General features: G+C 37.0%; 1 protein-coding gene across 3 annotated transcripts in view; it reads left to right on the top strand.

Moving 5' to 3' along the window:
- Window positions 1-4,929: 4,929 nt before the first annotated feature.
- The window catches only part of DTNBP1 (dystrobrevin binding protein 1), a 134,689-nt gene continuing 119,633 nt past the window's right edge, over window positions 4,930-19,985 (top strand). Inside the window, exons 1-4 of one of the 3 annotated variants that reach the window (XM_023532259.1) lie at window positions 4,930-5,128; window positions 13,578-13,631; window positions 14,332-14,382; window positions 19,195-19,255. In XM_023532259.1, coding sequence (XP_023388027.1) covers window positions 5,073-5,128; window positions 13,578-13,631; window positions 14,332-14,382; window positions 19,195-19,255 — 222 coding nt within the window. In that variant the 5' untranslated portion in view covers window positions 4,930-5,072. Of the gene's footprint in view, window positions 5,129-13,577; window positions 13,632-14,331; window positions 14,383-19,194; window positions 19,256-19,985 lie in introns of those variants that run through there. The other 2 variants (XM_011362873.2, XM_023532260.1) reach the window with 2 other exon arrangements.

The raw sequence follows: 19,985 nt of genomic DNA on the forward strand, positions 1-19,985 counted from the left end.
TGTCTCCACCATTTGGACCCGGCTATATGTTTCTCCTAGTAAAATGGTTACAGACCCTTGAGAAGAGTGACCAACTCATTCTAAAAATCTTTTCTCAGAGTGTACGAACTGGGTAGAAATCAGATGGGCTTTGAGACAGCTTTTTGAGGCAAGGTGCTCCAGAAAGGTTATTGCCCACATTGGTGGGCTCTGTGTGATGCCCTGCTCAGAACCTGATGCCATGTAGGTGACTCACAATGCTTGTTGTCCTCCTATAGTCATACAGGTAGTGCCTTAGTCCTATGAGTTTGAAGAATAGAGGCTAATAATGACCTGGGGGTGGTGAACTGTCTGTGACCTAAGGCAGAAGCAGGGCATTTTGTTTTTAACCCCAGGGCGAACAGGTTCTCCAGCCTAGGCTTATCTCCTTTCCTTCATCCCTAGAGTCAGGGCTCAGTACTCACTCACATAGCTCTCTGATTCACATTCTCACTAGGAAACTTCTTATAAACTCCTTCCCACCTGACCCTGAGTCTCTATGGTGGGATCCTGGGAGGGAGTCTCCTGCTCCCTTCCACATGGCAGAGTGCCAGATGCCTAGTATGGGCATGGCCCACCTCTTTCCTGCTCTGCTCCTAACACTGGTGACTTCTCTGTTTCTCTATTCTTTCCTCTAGGGTCTTTCCAGTCGAGTGGGAGGAGGTGCCGTGGATAAACAGCCTACCAAGTCTAGACTGGCTCAGCTCCCTCCCAGGGAAGATTAAGCCTCCACATACCCAGGTGTCATTTGTTAGGAGCTGGCCCTGGGAGGCTGAGGCAAATGTTCAACCTCACTAACCAATCACATGTATCTTCCAGGAGTTCGTAATGAAATATCAGGATGTAAATTTCCCAGGTGAGCCCCAACAAAAAGACTCTTCTGTGACGTTTTCTTCTAAAACAAAGTCAAGGTTAGTCACCCTTCATCTGGACTCTTACAGCCACATTGAAAACACTAATTGCCTCATCTCTAGATTAGAAGCTCTTAAGAGGCTGGTAGGTGCCAGAATGTGTCTTATTTCTTCATCTGTGAAATGGGGAAAATAATATGTGTAGAGTCCTTAGAATTCTGCATGGCACAGGTGAGATTAGTAAATAGTAGCCATCATTTCATTATAATAATAGTTTAAGATAATATTAATACCATTACTATGTCTCTGGCATCTAGTAGAGTACTAGTCATAGGTAGGACCTCGACAGTCGTTTGTTGAGTAGATGATGTTGCAGAAAACCATGAGGACACAAGCCTTGCAGCTCTGAGGTGTGCATTTTAGGAAGCAATGGGAAATTAGTAGGTGGAATGTGCTTCTGCACTTTTCTTCCCAGTCCTCAACTTACTCTGTGCTTCAGGGTTTCTTCTTAACTGCAGCCTCAAGGATCAGAAGAAAGGGTTCCTGTTAGGGAGTACTTTTCCTTTTGTGATGTTCCCACTATTTAGAAGAGTCGAGGATTCAAGAAAAGTCCTTCATTGACTAGCTCATTCTCTCTCAATACTGTGTTCTCTCATTAGGCACCACCAGGTAGTGAGTTGTGGCTAATTAGGATTGCACAGCACAGTAATTAGACTCACTTCAGGAACAGAACTCTGATAACAGAAGAACAGACCATTCAACATACCCTACAAGATTTTCATTGGCATAGAGAATGATTTATTAAGATAATGAATACATCTGTTAACTTCCACTTCTGTGTATAGAGACAATACACTAAAGTAGAGGAGCCTAGCATTATTGTACAGGAGAACCACTTTCTTTCCTCCCTCCCCTTGCTGAAATTCTCAGCAAATCATAAAAGCACTACTTGAAAACTTACTATTTACTGTATATAAACCTATGAATTGAAGTGACACAAGCAAAATCATTACCAGATACACACTGAGCACATCGTCTCTAATTTAGCTATTGTGGGCTTTTTTTCTCCTTTGTATAAGTCTAAGAAAGAGTCCCTCATAAACCCCTTCTAGTTTTGCTTATCTGAGGCATTCTCTGTTTAAAGAGGGATTCGCAAAAACATTTAGAGCTTTCTTCTGGTCACTAGGTTGGGTCACAGTTGGTAGCAATGGTGGAAACCAAGAGACATGGAAAGGGAAGTTATTAAGCTGAAGCCACAATGTCATATGGTACAGCAGAGATTAAAATGAATGAAAAGTGAAAGTAGAGGGAGTCAGAGACAGAGAGATAAACGGGACTGGAAGAGTCACCAGGAGAGGGAAGAAGGGATTTTTTTTTTTTCCCCCTGAAATGGCAAGTACTAGAGCTGCTTAGAACACTAAAGCATTTGTTGTTTCCTAAATAGCAACTAGAGCCTTCCAGTTACAGGAGGCCTGGCTGTCTCAGCCAGTTCCCAAGTTTCCTCCCTTTACTGTGTAGGCACCCCTACAAAAAGACCCACAACAAGTAAAGCAATTTTTTAGTGACAGGCGGTCTTTTCGCTTTGATTTGGTACAATCTATGATTTGTTGGAATCTATGAAATTTAGTACATTGTAAATATATGAGTGGAGATTATTTAATTGAATAAAGTAAAAAAAAAAAAAGTTTCTTATTTTCCAGTATCTGAGATATCTGTCACTATAGATTTGATCATTTGATCACTTACTTTGTACCAAATTGTTTCTGGGAGGTAGAGGAAGGCTCAATAAACAGTGCCCCTCTCTTTTACTTGTCTAAGTCAACTTAGAAATAAGACGATACCATCAACATAAAATGGTTAAATCATCACTCTAATTTCTGGTAAGCGTGATGAAACACATGGCTTTTATTCATGAACAAACAGAACTCTTCTTATTGAAACTTAGGTTAAGACATGCCCACCAACTCACAGAAAGCACTGGGTCATCCCAGGCTCCCCCGCTGGCAGCCTATCTTTATAGAGCAGAATGAATACTCTTTGTTGGAAGTCTGCACCCAAGGACATGAAAAGAGTGTGGATTCAGGCTCATTATTCCCAGCTGACTAATTAAGTCACCTCTTCTCTACCAGGAAAGACCTAGAGTGTTAGACTAGTTAATGGAGAGGCCTCCTCCACATGGAATAAAACATCAAGAGTGGAGAAGAGTTGTTGTCCCTAACCATAAGCTGAGTACTGTATCTTATTTAATTACAGAACAAAATAATCAATATTCATTAAGTTTCTACTATGTACCATTCACTGTTTTATGTGCCAGGGATACAGAACTAAGTAAAACAGAGTTAAATCTCAGTAGACTGGGCAGTTTACATTAGCGTACTGTGCAGCCCTTCTTCCTCACCTCATCCAATTCCAGCCCTATCAAATTCTGTCTTTATTTAAAATTGTGATATTTTATTCATCACAGATTTTCCCCCACTAATTTCAAAAATTTTGAATATTGCATTAAAGTATTATTCATCTTGATTACTGAGCCTTTTGGCTCCCGCTTAAATTTTAAACCTGAGGTGGATGCCTCACCCTAGTCCCAACCTTGGTTTTAAAATAAATGTGTAAATAAATAAACAGCCTAAAAAATTAAATGATTCAATAAATTATCAGATAGTAATGTGTACTAAGTTGGGAAACAGGATGTGTGATAGCAAGTGATTGGGTGGGTAATGTGAATGGTCAGGGAAAACCTAAGGAGATGATACTTAAGCTTAGACCTGAATGCAATGAAAGAACCGGCCATGTGACAGTTTGGAGAAAAGCTTGTGACAAGTACTCAAGGTGGAAATGAACCTGGAATTGGCAAGGAACAAACGCACACAAAGGATTGATATGACTTAAATGTCAAGGACCAATAAGTGAGTAGTACTTGCTTTGGACAGAGTATCAGGAAGGGTTCAAATTTTGTTGTGAAGATAAAGGGGAACCGGTTCCAGCACTACTTTAGAAAGAAAGTTGATTGGACTTGATGAATTAATAAGAAGGACGAGGTAAGGAAGGAATCAGGGGTGATTTCAGGTGGCTTGAGTAACTTGGTGGATGGGGATATCGTTTACTGAAATGGAATAGGTCGGGGAATGAGCAGTTTAAGAGATGAGTATGTAGTCAAATTTTCAATTTCGGGTATGTTGGGTTTGAGATAGATGCCAATTAAATACATGCTGGGTAAAGAACTGGCCTGAAATGAAGGAGGGGAGGGAGGGCAGGGCTGAAGATAGAGATTTGGGCATCATCAGTGCCTTGATAGAATTTATAGCATGATAATTGACAGAATAACCTAGACAGAGAACATAGGTGAAGAAGAGTAGGAGGCTGGAAATGAAGCCTTGGGAGCAGCTGTTGAAATTGGAGAAAGCGTGGAGACAAAGGAAGAATGGATGTACAGGGTCCTTGAAGGCAAAAGTAGCATGTCTTAAAAACGAGATAAGGAACTGCATCATGACCTACTGAGAAGTCGACCAAAAAAAAATCAGGGCAGGTAAGCAGCAAACAGTATGAGTAACATGGTAGTCACTGGTGACTCGTCAAGGCAACCTTGTTTGGTGTGAAGGGCACAAAAGCCTGATAGGGTAGGTTGAAGAGAGTAGAAAGTATGGTTGTCTAAACAGTTGCTTCTTTATGAAGAAACCAAGGCTCAAAATGGTTAACTATCTCATCCAAGGTCAACGCTAATGGGGTCAGATCTTGGACCCAGAGGCCAAGAAATAATTTGCTACAGGAAAGTGCACGCTTTGCAAGAATTTATCCACCTTTCTTCCAAACTGTAAAAACCAATGTTGCCCTCAAAAGAGCGCTCGACTTAAAACTCTCTTTCACGATACCACTTTCATTTTAAAGAGAAAAACCAGGGGGCCGAGATTGAGAGAGTGAGAAGAATCGAAACCCCGAGATTTTCAGCGGGGAGGGAAGCACCGCCCCTTTTCCGAGGCCGGAGCCCGGCGCAGCCCACTGCGGCTGCGCAGGCCAGGGAGGGGCGGGGCGAAAGCGCGCGAACTGGGGGCGGACGCGGAAGGGGCTGCGGTGCTGGGGCCGGACCCGAACCTGAGCCGGGGTGGGGCGGGCTGCGAGTGTGAACGGTACGCGAGTGGCAAGTGCGGGGTCCCGAGGGCGGCGGCGGCTGTCTGTGACCTGAGGGGAGGAGACGCTGTGGCAGAGATGCTGGAGACCCTGCGCGAGCGGCTGCTGAGCGTGCAGCAGGATTTTACCTCCGGGTGGGTATATGGTGGGGACGGAAAGGGAGCCAGGGGGCTGGGCCGAGGAGCTGGGCATCCGCCCGGGACGCCGCCTCCCTGTCCTCCCCGCACCCGGGACGTTCCTTTCCCGCGCCTCCCGCCCTGCGCAGGAAAGTAAGGAACTTTCCGGCGTTGGCTTGGCAGCACAAAGTAACTTAGGTCCCAACAGGCTGGCTCTGACTTGCACCCCGGTGGCCAGGGGCGGTCGGGAACGCCGCGGCGTGAGCTAGGAATTCGCGGGACATCCTGGCAGCATCAGCCGGCGGGAGAGGGGAGTCACATGAGGGAGCGCGCCTCCCGGCGAGACTGTGGCCCCGCGCCCCTCGGCGCCCTCGAACCCCTCCGAGACACCTGTCGGCTTGGGCCTCTGTGCTGTTGCGGCCCGTACTGGGGTGGGCCCGCCGCCCCGTCCCCAGGCCGAAAGTCACAGGCGCTGCAGCTTTTCCCTGGTCACAGCGGAGCCGTCTGCGTCCTGGGTCAGCTCGCTCCGTTGCCCTTGTCAAGGCTTGACGCCTCTTCCTCTTTTGCTTTCTCTACGTTTGCTCGGGTTTCACGCCTCTTCGAAGAAACTCTTGGGCAAGAGAAACATCAGAACTACAGAAATACTGTTAATGCCTAGTGGTTAAGAGCAAAGACCTAGCGATTCTCAAATGTTGCTTATAATCACCTGGGCACCTTTAACAATGCAGCCAGTACCAATTAACTCAGACCGGGGATGGAGTTTTAAAGATCTCCCGCCCACCGGGGATCCCAGTGTGCAGCAAAGTCCGGAATCACAAGTTCTCTACCACTTGAGCTAACGCATTGCTCCAAGTTACTCGAATTGCTGTGCCTCAGTTTCCACGGTTGTACAACGGGGTTGCACTTATCTCAGGGTTATTGTGAAGATTCATGAATTAACACGTAAAATATGCAGTACGCACTGTTAATACTTAATTCATTTTAATTTTTCCATTGAGAAAAGGTGTCACCTTTATAAAGGATCTGTCTGTCATCTTTAGCTCACAGATTCCTTGGAGAATGCTCTAAATATGAGGGTATCTCAAAAATACTGTTTTAAATTCCTAATGAAAAAATTATTAGCTAAAATTTTATCTTATTGGACAAAAATGTTTGTATTATTTGCCTTTGGGGTGCTGAGTAGTAACAACCTGGAAAATAGGCACTTTATATAGCATTTTTGATAGTTATGGTTTAGTGTTCTTAAGAATATTAATTATAGATGCTCTAGGAGTCATTCATGGTGTGCTTACATATTTGCATTTTTCTCCTTGAAATTTAAATACTAACTTTCAGAGTGTATATTATTGAAAGATTTTGGTATGATGCTGGAATGGTCTACTGGTAGCATGAACATTGTCATAGATAAACCCATCTGGTACACCCCTGTTATCATCACTTAAAAGAATTCCTTGATGACATAACAGTCATCATCAAGTCATCAACAAATGTAACTCTCTAGGTAATGTGGTTGCCACAGAACCCATTCATGCAGCTGACCTTTGCTTAAGGTTAAACTTACCTGTGGATGTGGGCTCTGGGACCCAAACCATCCTGGGAGAGCTGGATAACTTGAGTTTAGGGAGAGAGTTGAGGGGATCTGATTAGAAGAACCCCATGGAAACTGACTTCTTCAAAGATACCATAGACTGGGGTCAGTTTGGGATTTAGACATCCTGAGAGGGCTTTCATTCCACTTAGGCCTTTTGCTGGCTTTCTCTTTATAGGGGTCACTCTCAGCTGACAAACCACTGGACTGCCACTGTGTACTGTTAGCCCATGACCTGGCAGAGAAATAACTCTGAGTGATGTCTGTCTGCCACTTGACTGGAAACTCTAAACCCTGATGTTCACTTTTGTCAGATCCTCAAATTCCTATGTGATTCATACCAAGAAAAACCCACTTAATTTATTTTAGTGAATTAAATATTTAGCTTGAGGTTAATCTATTTTACACAAATAAATATTTTGCCTTGTTGAGAAAAGATGTAATTGAACACAGCACGAGTGTATGTTGCATGAATGCACCGGGGGATTCAAAGATGAAAGTGACATGGTCCTCGCTTCCTAAAACTATCAAATTAGACCTGACATTCCTTTCGAACACTTGGTGTTGATGCTATAAAAGCTAGAGCAGGTCAAATAATTGGAAACTTCAAGTGTTCAGGTTGCTGCAGGATATCAATAAGTAGAAGGAAGGCCTGGTGCTTTTCTGAGCTGCTTCAGTATGGCTAGTGTTGCTTTATAGTCACCAAAAGCACCATCCTCTCAGTGTTCATTTTCAGTTTCTGAAAATTCATATAACTGGAGCTTAAATGTAGGAAAATTAAATTTTTAAATGAAAATAAAATAAGGTTATTCTTTATCGGTCACAAAAAGGAATGCCACAGTAGTGATTTAAAAAGCATGTCCGATGAACACACTGAATTTCTTCTACCTTCCGTTCAAACTTAGGAAGAATGCAACTTAAGATCAGTTAAGGGCAGGAAGCCAAGCAAGGTCAGGCCTGATTAGTACTTGGATAGGAGACTACCTAGGAAGACCAGGTGCTGTAGGTGTAAAAAAATAAAATAAAATAAGGGATTGTAAGCTGACAAGGTCCTTGCAATCTGTGAGGTCAACCAAGGGTTGCCTCGCCTAAAAAAAACGATCAGTTAAGGGCAGTGTAGAGATTGCCGATGGCCTGTGAGGGACTATAGGTTGCCCATGGACTTGTGGCCTTTTTTATAAATTTTTATTTATAACAGTTATGTGAAAACTAAAATAAACTTAGAAATTCTGTCCCTTTCTTTCTGATGTAAATGGGAGGCCAGTGGGCCAAAGGGCCACAGAATTGGCTCTGGGCCTCATTCTTCCCTTACTTGAGTCCTGATTGGATTTAACTCAGAACTCTTGGAGCCTTTTGGAGAGTTCCCATAGAACATTTGCTCTGAAGGAAACTTTTGGATATACTGAAGCACACACTTCACGTCCACTCTGGCCTTTGATTTTTACCTTTTGAGCAGTTATAACCCAAAGTTTCAGGATTGAAGTATTCAGGCATGCAAAACCCTTCAGAGAACTGAAAATTAGATTTACTGAAGGTTTACAGTTGCCTGTCACCTGATGGCATTTCCTGTTTGTAATGCTCTGGGTTCTTGTGGATAGGGATAGAAAACGTGTTATTACTACTAGTTGCAACCAAGACTGGGTGTTTCTCCCTCAGCGCCACCTCTGCACCATCTCCCCCCCATAGCACCTCAACCTCCACCCTTGCCCGGTATGCTCATTCTCTTCTCCCTATAGTATGGAAACCTGCTCAAAAGGGAGGATCTAATAATCTCATTTGCACTATGGTAAAATGGTGACGTTTTGCCTGACATCACTCTTCCAGGACTATTCATCTTTTTAATAAACAGAAAAGTATCTCAGTATTCAACTTGATTTAGTAAATATTTGCTGAGTTCCTACCAAGTGCCAGACACTAGGCTAGACATTCAAACTGTTTTTTTATAGATGCTTTTTTCATTTTATCTTTTAAAAAAGATTTGAGTCCGCATGGCTCAGTTTTGCATAGTCTTTGCTAAGCAGTGTCTCTATATTGGGCTATATCCTGAGTCTACAAAGTTGTCTAAAAGGTTTCTCACCCTGGATGCCCTAGATTGGTGGTGATGTAAAGCAAAGAAGAAGGAACTGAATGTTAAAGATACAAGTGAAGTGGTATGTGAACCCAGTGTAAAAAGTCATTAATTCAGCTATCTTTACAGAAGGCTTCAAAGAGAAGGTGGCTTCTAAACTAATCCTTGATGAATGAAGAGGGACTGTGATAGATTTGGGGAAGGGCATTTTAGAGATGGAAGCAGGTATGGGAGATGAAGCTGAAAAGGAAGTTTAGTGACTGATAATAGAGGATCTTGAATGCTTTGCTAAGTTAATTAATTTATCAAATATTGATTGACTGCTTTATCTGTGATAGGCACTATTCTAGTAGCTAGGGATATAGCAGAGAACATACCAGACAGCAAATAATATCCTTGCATTCATTCTAGTGGCAGGAGGCAGAGTTTCTAGAAGGTCATAAGCACTGCCACTAAAAATAAAACAGTTTAAGGGGATTGGGTTGCTACTTTATATAGGATGGGCCTGTCTTATTTTTAGGTTGAATCTTTAAAGGTTTTGTGGAGGTTAGCAGCCTGAGCCTATCTGGATTTCTGGAAGGATAATTTTGGAGGCAGTGTGATGGGAGGACTAGAGATGGAGAACAGGGAGATTATTTAGGAGGCTATAATTATGGACCAGGTGAGAGGATATGGCAGTGCTGGTAGAAATTTAAAGGAAGGAATGATGTGACAGGCACTGGTCAAATTGTAAACAGTAAGATGTAGAAAGTGATAAAGGTGAAGAAATTAAAGATGTTAATTTTGGATATTCTTAGATAAATGATAGCATTTACTATCATGAAAAAATTTAAGAATGGCCGACAGTGAATTTGTTGTGAGGTAACTTAACAGCTTGTCATCCGAGAGGCAGTTGGAAATTTAAGAAACACTCAGGAGATGGGTCAGAACTCAAACGGTGTGTTTGAGGTTAATTAGGATATAGTCTAATTCCTCTCTCTTTTCTGAGTTTGTGCAGCTTTTGTGTGAATCTCTTAGGCTTCAGAACTTAGGGGGTCATATGTATTTTTAAATGTGGTTGATGCTTTTGTGTTTGCCTGATCTTTTTTTAAAAAAAGAAAAATGTGATAAACATTAGTGGGAAAATATAATCGATTGGATATGTTGTAACAGAATTTAAAGTCAGAATAATGGAGACGTGAGCAAGGTTAAAGGAATTGAACCTTAATGACAAAATATGCTAATTAATATCTTTTGTGGTGTTTTAAAGCAATCATCTTCACCTTTCATAAAAGCTGATGAGGTTAGATGAGTAGGAAATTGAGCTGCAAATAAATAGAATGCCATCAAGGTCAGCTCATGCAGTTGAAATCAGCTGGAGAAAGCACATTTTGTGTTCATCAGTCATTGTAGTGCTCCATATAGCATTCTGTTTATCTACTTCTTTTTCAACTTTTTATCTAAGCTGTCTTGCTAATCATTTCCATCTCTTAGTAAGATGCCTCCTTTTTAGTATTTTCTACAAAGCTTGAAGAAATGTACTGGTGTCAGATTAAGCCTTTGGAACAATCTAAAAATAAATTATTGAAGTCATGTTATTTGAGGTTTAGTGCTCTGAACTCAAAAGTGTGCATTAGTTGCTTTTGGTAGAAAATGATTGTCAGGTGGCTCACTTAAGTATATCAATATACTCACACAGCAGCACTTGATGTCTTCCTTGTGGTGGGATGTATATGGTATTAGGAAGAAGATTGGGAACAGTAGGGAAGCCTTTTATAGGAACTGGTGCATTGGGGAAACTCTGCATTATTTCACCTTTGCCCAGTAAGTTAGTTTCTTACTGTTCTTGATGGTGATACTTTTTATTATACCTTTCATTTGAATTAGCCCTATAGTTTACAGAGTGCTGCTAAAGTCGTATTTGGAATTTTATTTATTTCTTGTAGCAAATCATTATGGTCAGTATAATACTACCATTTTATGTTTGAGGAAACTGAGGTGTTACACCTAGATCAGTATTTCCTTCTCAGTGTGCCATGACATTGTGGGATATTAAATAGACTTTATTAGTGGATTGTTTCCAACACAGGATCACTGTGAGAAACTTAAGTAGATTTATCCCAAAATAAAAATGGTCAGCTATTTTCAGTTGAATTCTGGTTTTGAGGTTGTATTTCAGAAAGGACCTTTTTGCTTTTCTTGTTCCTTGTTAAATATATCTGACTTTATATTTTTCTCAACTTAAAATAAGAATCATTTTAACCCTTTTTTTCCTCCTGAACTTTCTTGACTATTTCCCATTTCCTTCTAGCTACTTTGTTTTCTCTAACACTTTCTGTTTTGAATTTTGACACTTTGACGATTTATATGGGAAAGGTGTGATGAGAAAAGGTGAATATATAAAAGACTTTTTGTTAAAATTTTTTTTACAAAGTTTCAAACACAAAAATAGGATAACACTGAATGCCATTTATTGTTCATATTCAACAATTGTCAACTATTGCCACATTTGCTTTGTCTCTCCCTTTTTTATAAAGTAAATCTCAGATTTGTCTATCTCTCATGCATCAGTTTACATCTCTAAAAAAAGTACGTATTACATAAATGCAATGCCAGCATTACATCTAACAAAATTAACACTAATTCTTTGATATTATCGATTATCCAGTTCATAATCAGATTTCCTGGTTCTTAAAATGTCTTTTTACAGTTAATTTGTTCAAATCCAGATCAGATAAGTTCCACATATTACATTTGGTTAAAGACCAATTTTTAAAGCCAATGGTTGTTAAGGAGCCACATGGGGAAGCTCTCACTGACCCTTTCCACAATTTTATTTTCTGCTCCCTGTAATATTCCTTCTTTCTCTATTTCAACTAATTTTTTTCTTTTTGGAGGGGGTAGGTTATGGAGAACTCCCAAGTCAATAAAAGTACAATTGAGAAATTAAAATTTTATTTTTTAAAGCAATCTTTATTTAATTCTAGCAAATATTACATAGTAATCCAAAGTTCAGCACTTTTAAAGATGTCTAAAACGTTAACATTAAAAAAATAAATAAATAAAACGTTAATATGACTGGGATTAATGGTCAACATTATACAATAAATTGAACAATAATGCAATATAAGCATTTTATGAAAGTGCTAGTAAAGAAAAGATATGAAATTCAATTCGAATTACTTTAATAAATTAATATGGTAATATTCAGTTTTTAGGAATTGATTTGCATTTAATATGACCAAAAGTAAAAGAAATAGCAATGGCAGTGATGATTCTCATTTCTAAATGCAATATTCCAGACTTGTGGTTTATTCTCTCTTTCATTACGGGTATAGGTATATATAGTGAGACCTTTTATTTTGTATTGCCTAAGTAGCCAGTCTGCTTAACCTTTTTCCTCCCAACATTCTTATGTTTTTACCTAACAGACTTGCACTACTTTATTTTTATTAAAGTATACTTGTTATACAATATTATTAGTGTCAGATGTACAACATAGTGATTTGACATTTATATATCTTATGACGTGCTCACCACACTAAGTCTAGTAATCATCTGTCACTGTGCAGAGTTATCACACTATTAGTGACTGTATTCCCCGTCAGTTTTTTCACCCACTCCCAATCTCCTCTGGCAATCACTAGTTTATTCTTTGTTTCTGAGTCTGTTTTGTTTCTTTTTATTTCTTCATTTTGAAGTTTTTAAATTCCACATATAAGTGAAATCATGCAGTATTTGTCTTTTTTGTCTGACTTATTTCTGATAGGTTATTTTAGAAATAAATATTTGAAATACCAATCTAAAGATTGCCAAGGTCATATAAGGTGGTCCAAAGAGGATCTTAGTTCCCTTTCAATAACCTTATAACATCCAACCATATGGAATTGTCCTGAATCACTAAAAATAATAAATCATTTTTACTACAGTGCATTGTCGTGTATGACTATCTAGGATAATTCAACCTGGAATGTCACAACTGAGTGCCTTTGTCAAACTTTGGAGTGGAAATGGTAGAGCATGGCTAGCAAAGTCCCTTTCCCTACTTGTCACTTAATCTACTTTAAACCAGATTTACTAGTTTCCAAGGTAAACTTGGAAATTTATATTGTTTCTCTAGGATAGGGTAGACTTTTGAAGTATAATTCCCTGGAATCATGTGGAGATACATACATTACTTTTGTATTAAAGAGATTGCAGAATCTTTTTAACATTGTAGAGAAATCAGTCTCATAGATATTTTAATTAAAAAAAAATAATAATATAAAAACCTTTGTATGAAATTGGCATTCCAGTTTGTTAAAAATAGTCTTTCAATCAGAAGTTCCCTCTGGTACTTAGCCAGGAGTATTGACCAGAAAGATGGAATCCTGTTGTCAGAATTTGAGCGCCTGCCATAGTATCTGCTTTATAAAATGTGCTGCTTAGATATCTTTAAACCTGTCAGATTTATCTATGTGCACCATTTCTTTTTCTAATGATACCAGATAAATGAGGTTTCTCTAGTCTGATCACATTTAGGAATTGTTTTTAAAAAAGGGATTTGGGACAAGAAAAAATATAAAAATATTTGCTACAAATTTTCCATTTGTGGTGAGTATATATTTGTCCTTTATATTGCATATGATATTTGCTAAAAATTTTTCATTCGTAGTATCTGACACATACTAAACACTATATGTTTTTACAAATAGCTGTCATCTGTACAGGTGCTTAATTATTGCTTAAAAAATTAGCCTATTTGACCCAAAATGTGAACAGCTATGAAATTTATGGTTGAAAAAAATCTCTTGAGCTGTAAGAATATAATATTTTATACTTGTTGATTATAGGCTGAAGACTTTAAGTGACAAGTCAAGAGAAGCTAAAGTAAAAAGCAAACCAAGGTAAGCTTGTGCTAAGATTTTATTTACTGTGACTTAAATTTTGTACAACTTGGTTGTAATCTTGATAGTATAATTAATGGGTTTTAACATGCGTTGAGTGCATCTAACTACAAACAATTACTTGATTCTTTCTAAGTTTTGTAACACTGGAAAATTTTTTGATAAAATTGTAAAATGGTTGAAAAAACGGTGAAGTGTAATTGCTTTACTCTGACAATGGCTATTGTTTGATCACAGTCATTTTTATTTGTATATTAAGAGCAAAGTAAAATCCCTGCTTTGTTAAGAAGCAAATTAATAATGGGACAGTACTTTGTCAGCAAGCCTCTTTAGCCACGTTACCTTTTTTATATGAAAACACTGGTGTTGTATAATTTTTTCATTTTTTAATAGAGTAAAGCATATGATAAAATTTCACTTTCAACCTAGAGGTGATGAGCTTTTTTAAAAAATGCTTATTAGCATTACATTAAAGTGTTTATTATGTGCTAAAAATCTGTAGGGCAAAGTGATGGTTGTTAGTATTTTACAGTTATTTACTGAAATAAAGCAGTATGTTTCTCTAAAAGTTTAAATGGTCATTAGTGATTTTAAAATAGTAAACATTACAATTGAAAGTGTCACAATTCTTGTATGTAATTTTTTTGTTAAGTTGGCATAAATGAGAAACAATTTTAATAAAATAAGTTTCTTTTGGCAGGACTGTTTCGTATTTGCCAAAATACTCTGCTGGACTAGAATTACTTAGCAGGTAAATGTTTTCATTTAAATAAAGTTATGCTTCTAACTATAGTCTAAAAATATTTTATAATTTTATAGATAGAAACCTTAAATCAACCAAATTTTATCTGAATATGATTGGAATTATTTATTTCTCTGAGGGGCTTTTACTTTTCACTGATTAATACAAAGTCCATTCAGGCTGAGTAGATTGATCAACATTATAGTTCTAGTCAATACTTTATTGTGTGTATTTATTATGCTTTTGGTTTCTTTGTGTCAAGAAAATGGATTCCTATTTTGAGTCCTCAATAATTTTCTTACTTTGGTTCTTAATTTTATATTTTCTCCAATTTATTTCTGTTGACATGGAGATTAATATTAAAACACATGGTTTTCTTAGATATAATATCAAAAGCATAAGTAAGAAAAGAAAAAATAGATTAATTGGACTTTATATAAATTAAAAACGTTTTTACTTCAAAGAACACAAGAAAGGGAAACAACAGTCCACAGAATGGGAGAAAATATTTGCAAATCATATATCTGATGAGGGACTTGTTTCTAGCGTATATAAAGAACTTTTATAACTCAAAAATAAAAAGACAACCCAATGAAGAATTAGGCAATGGATCTGACATTTGCCTAAGGAAGATATAGAAATGACCAGTAAGCACATGAAAAGATGCTCAACATCATTAGTCGTCAGGGAAATGCAAATCAAAATCATAACGAAATATCACTTCACACTCACTAGCATGGCTATAATCAGAAAGATAGACAATATCCAGGATGCTGGTGGGAATGTAAAATGGTGCAGCCACTGTGGAAAACAGTTTGGTAGTTTCTCAAAAAATTAAACAGAATTATCATATGACCTAGCAATTTCACACCAACAGAATTAAAAACTTATGTTTACATAAAAACTTGTACATAAGTGTGCATAGCAGTATTATTCATAAAGCAGTATTATTTAGAATAGCCAAAAAGTAGAAGCAGCACAAATATTCATCAACTGATAAATGGATAAACAAAATGTGATATATTCATTCAGTGGAATATTATTCATCTGAAAAAAAAGAATGAAGTACTGATACATGCTGAAATGTGAACGGAACATAAATATGCTAAGTGAAAGAAAGAAACCCAACATAAAAGGCCACATATGTATGATTCCATTTATATGAAATGTCCAGAATAGGTGAATCCATGGAGACAGAAGTAGATGTACTAAAAACTCTACTGAATTATATATACACTTTAAGAGGGTGAATTTTATGGTACGTGAATTACTTCAGTAAAGCTGTTAGAAAAATAAGTACATAATTTAAGTATACTGTTATATGCAGTTCTGTACTTATTGTGTCATCTGACAGATGTGTGGTTAAGATGTGTGCAGTAGAAGATAATAGTTCTTTTCCTTATCTGCATTTATTATGACACAATGATCTGCACCCATATTTTGCTTTCTCTTCCAGTTCTTTATTGGGTTTCTTTTTATGGTTGCTAAATCTAGAAATTTTTTCTTCTCTGAAATTAAAAGTGCTTAATTTAATATTAATTTCCTACTTGGTTTTGTTGAGTGAAGAACATAAGTGAACATGAAAAGAGGTGTAGTAAAAATTAATCAGAGGTGTACTGTTTACTATTTACATTTTATCTTTTTTTTGAATTTAGTTTAGTTGAAAACTCTATTGAAAAATTTATTTTAGAGGTGTAGACTTTTGTGTGTGGTATTTTCTGGGATGGGGTACATTTTGGGACTTAATATGAAAAATTTACAGTCATAGGAAGATGTCTAACATGTCCATTCACTGCACTGAGACACAGTCTTTTAGAACTAATATTGGGTGGAAGAAAGACCATTTTAAATAGTGGATATCTAAATCATAATTTTTTAATTGTTAAAAATGTGATAAAATACACATAACAAAATTTAACATCTTAACCATTTTTAAGTGTACAGTTCAGTAGTATTAAGTGCATTCACATTGTTGTGCAGCCAATCTCCAAAATTCTTTTCATCTTGCAAAACTGAAACTACACATTAAACAACAACTCCCCATTGCCCCTTGGCCCTGCCTCAGGCCATCATTCTACTTTCTTTTTCTATAAATTTGACTAGTACTCTAGGTACTATATATGAATAAGTGGAATCATACAGTATTCGTCTTTGTGACTGGTTTATTTCACTTAGCATAATGTTTTCAAAGTTCATCCATGCTGAAGCATAGCATATGTCAGATTTTTCTTCTTTTTACGGTTGAATAATATTCCACTGTAAGTATACAGTCATGTGCTGTGTAACAATGTTTCAGTCAATGACAGACCACACATAGGGTGGTCCCATAAGATTATCATGGAGCTGAATTTCTTGTAGGAAATGGAAGGATATATGGTTTGGGAGAATTTTTTCTTTTCTCTTACGGGAGCAGTATTTGTGGGGCTTGGCAATAGATTTCCTCTCATTCATAGCACCTCAATTTTGAGTGCACAGATTACATTTCAATCAGTCAATTACCTACCTGTTTCAGTGCAGAGGAGCCCGTCCCCCCAGCACTACATATTTTGAAGATGCTACAGCCCTTCCAGATTTAGTATGATGGTCTTAGGAGTACATTGCTGTAAATTCTTTGTTGAGGACCTAAAATCCTATATAAGGGCACAGGTCTACAGGAGCTACCTTAAAAAGTACAGGAATATCTTGTTATATTGCACTTCATAGATGTTGCATTTCATACTGAGGGCAAGACCCTCCACCAAAAAAAGGTTATAGCTTGCTTTACTGCGATGGCCTGGAACTGAATCCACAGTATCCCTGAGGTATGCCTGTATTGAGTATCACTAACACTTTAGTGAAAGCTTTCTGTACTGTACTGTACTGTAGAGTCAGTCTGTTCCTGTACTTCAGAAATAATTTCAGATTGTAACAATATAAAGCAAATACAAGTTTTATTTCTTCCATCTATTCAGTGCCAGAGAGCACCCTTTGTGCCAGATAAAATAAAAAATCTGGTTTCATTGATTTTTGTTTGTTGTTTTTTAATTCTCTACTTTATTTCTGCTGTAATCTTTAAGATTTTTTTCTTCCAGCTTTAGATTCAGTTTGTTCTATTTCTAGTTCCCTAAGTTGTGAAGTTAGGATTGATTTGAAATCTTTTTTCTTTTTTGATATAAGTATACATAGCTATAAATTTCCCTCTTAGCCCTGTTTTTGCTGTACCCCATAATTTTCAGTATGTTGTGATTTCATTTTCATTCATCTCTTAATATTTTCTGATTTCCCTTCTGATTTCTTCTTTGACCCATTAGTTTTTTAAGAATGTGTCGTTTAATTTACACAAATTTTTGAATTTTCCAATTTTCTATTTGTTATTGATTTCTAATTCCATTGTAGTCAGGGAAGATACTTTGTAAGCTATCTCTTTTTTAAAAAATATATACTTTATCTTTTTAGAGCAGTCTTAGGTACACAGCAAAACTGATGGAAGGTTCAGAGATTTCTCATAACCACCTTTAAAATTTATTGAGGCTTAATTTGTGACCTAACACATGGTTTTTCCTCGAGAAAGTCCCATATGCACTTGAGAAGAATATGTATTCTGTTGCTGGATAGAGTATTCTGTATATGTCTGTTATATCTGGTTGATTTATTATATTGTTTAGGTTCTCTCTTCTGTCTGGTCATTTTATCCATTATCAAGAGTGAGGTATTGAAGTCTCCATTATTGGAGAATGTTTATTTCTCCTTTCTGTTTTGCCAATTATTGCTTCATGTATTTTGAGGATCGTGTACAATAATACAATTTTCAAAACCAGGACGTTAACATTGATAAAAAACAAGCATACCTTGGAGATATTGCAGGTGCAGTTCCAGACCACCACGATAAAGCAAGTATCACAAAAAAAGCAAGTTGTAATTCTTTTGCTGGTGGAGGGAGTCTTGCCTTCAATTTGTAAAAACTGCAACATCTGTGAAGTTCAGGGAAACGAAGTGCAGTAAAACGAGGTCTGCCTGTAAACTACAGAACTTATTCAAATTTCATCAGTTATCCTACTAATGTCCTTGTTTCTGGACCAGGATCCAATGTGGGATCACGTGTTGTATTTAGTCACCATATCTCCTTCATCTCTTTTAATCTGACACAGTTCCTGAGTCTGTCTTTCATGACCTCAACACTTTTAAACTGTACTGGCCAGTTATTTTGCAAAATGTTTTTCAGTTTGGGTTTATCTGTTTTCTCATGACTAAATTCAAGTTAGTGCCTTTTTGGCAAAAATGCCAGAAGAGTAATGTTGTGTCCTTCCAGTGTATCATATCAGTAGGCATGTGACGTTTATAGGTCTCATTACTGTTGATCACTTGGTTAAGAAAGTGTCTGCCTGGTTTCTCCACTGTTCAGACTGTTTTCTCCTTTACAATTAATGCATGTCTTGTGGGGAGATGCTTTGAGATTATGTAAATATCCTATTTCTCTTTATAATTTTACCCACTGATTTTAGCATTCATGGGAATTCTTGCCTGAAATAATTATGATTTTGTTTATCAAATGGTGTTTTTCTATTTTTATCATTTTTTTCTATAATTATTAATTGGAATTCCACTGTAAGGAAGAGTTTTTTCCTTTTCCCCCATTTATTCAGTTATTTAAATAACTATGAACTTATGGAAGTTTATTTTATTCTTTGAGTTCTAACCCATTAGTACCATTATTTATTTTGTTGCTTAAATTCTCCCAGATTTGGCCGTTGGAAGCTCCTTCAAGTTGACTTCTGTGTCCTTGTGACATATCTCCATTATTTTTTGTTAATACGTGGTTTTCATTTTGAATTTTTTACTTAGGTATGAAGATACATGGGCTGCACTTCACAAAAGAGCCAAGGAGTGTGCGCGTGCTGGGGAGGTACAAAATTATCGGCTAATCTTATAGCTGCGAGAAAACGTGACAAAATCCTTTTGCAATGTTAAATGCTAGTTTTTAAGAAATAAATTTGTAATTGTATTAAAATGTTTCGCAGAATATCCAAAATTGAATTTAGTTGATTATGAAACTCCCTAAATAAGGCACATTATCATATTATCTTAGTCAAGTAATTTAGTTAGTTAGGCTTAGAGAGTTTGTAACTTTTATTCTCAAATCACAAGTAAATGCTTGCTTTATCTTGATATAATGCTTTGATTTTGAGTCTGATGCCTTTCTAGTATATATAAATTATAAGATATAATTTCTTTTTACCCACTATTTAAGAATTTCTAATTATTTGAGCAAAAGCTTAACTTTGTTCACTCTACCTAAAATTATTAATTTGCTTAGCAAATAAATATAAAAATTTCAGAAGTAATCCTGAATTTACTTAGAAGAACAAATCATTTGCCAGCGCTATGAATAACGTGTATAATGAATAAAAGTGACTTGTAATAAAAATTATTTGGTACATGTACTTAAAGCTTTATTAGCCAAGATAGAATACTCTCTGCCATTGTTGCCAATGAAACTTTCTAAAAACACTTCTGTGATTCTGACTTTAATTTAGACTTACTTTCTTTCCCATTTACCTAAATTAGTGAAGCTGTAATAGTTGTATAGAACAGAGTTAATATGTATGAAATTTGGACATTAGTGCATTAGTGTT

Source organism: Pteropus vampyrus, unplaced genomic scaffold (genome assembly GCF_000151845.1).
Source record: "Pteropus vampyrus isolate Shadow unplaced genomic scaffold, Pvam_2.0 Scaffold80, whole genome shotgun sequence".
Lineage (NCBI taxonomy): Eukaryota > Metazoa > Chordata > Mammalia > Chiroptera > Pteropodidae > Pteropus > Pteropus vampyrus.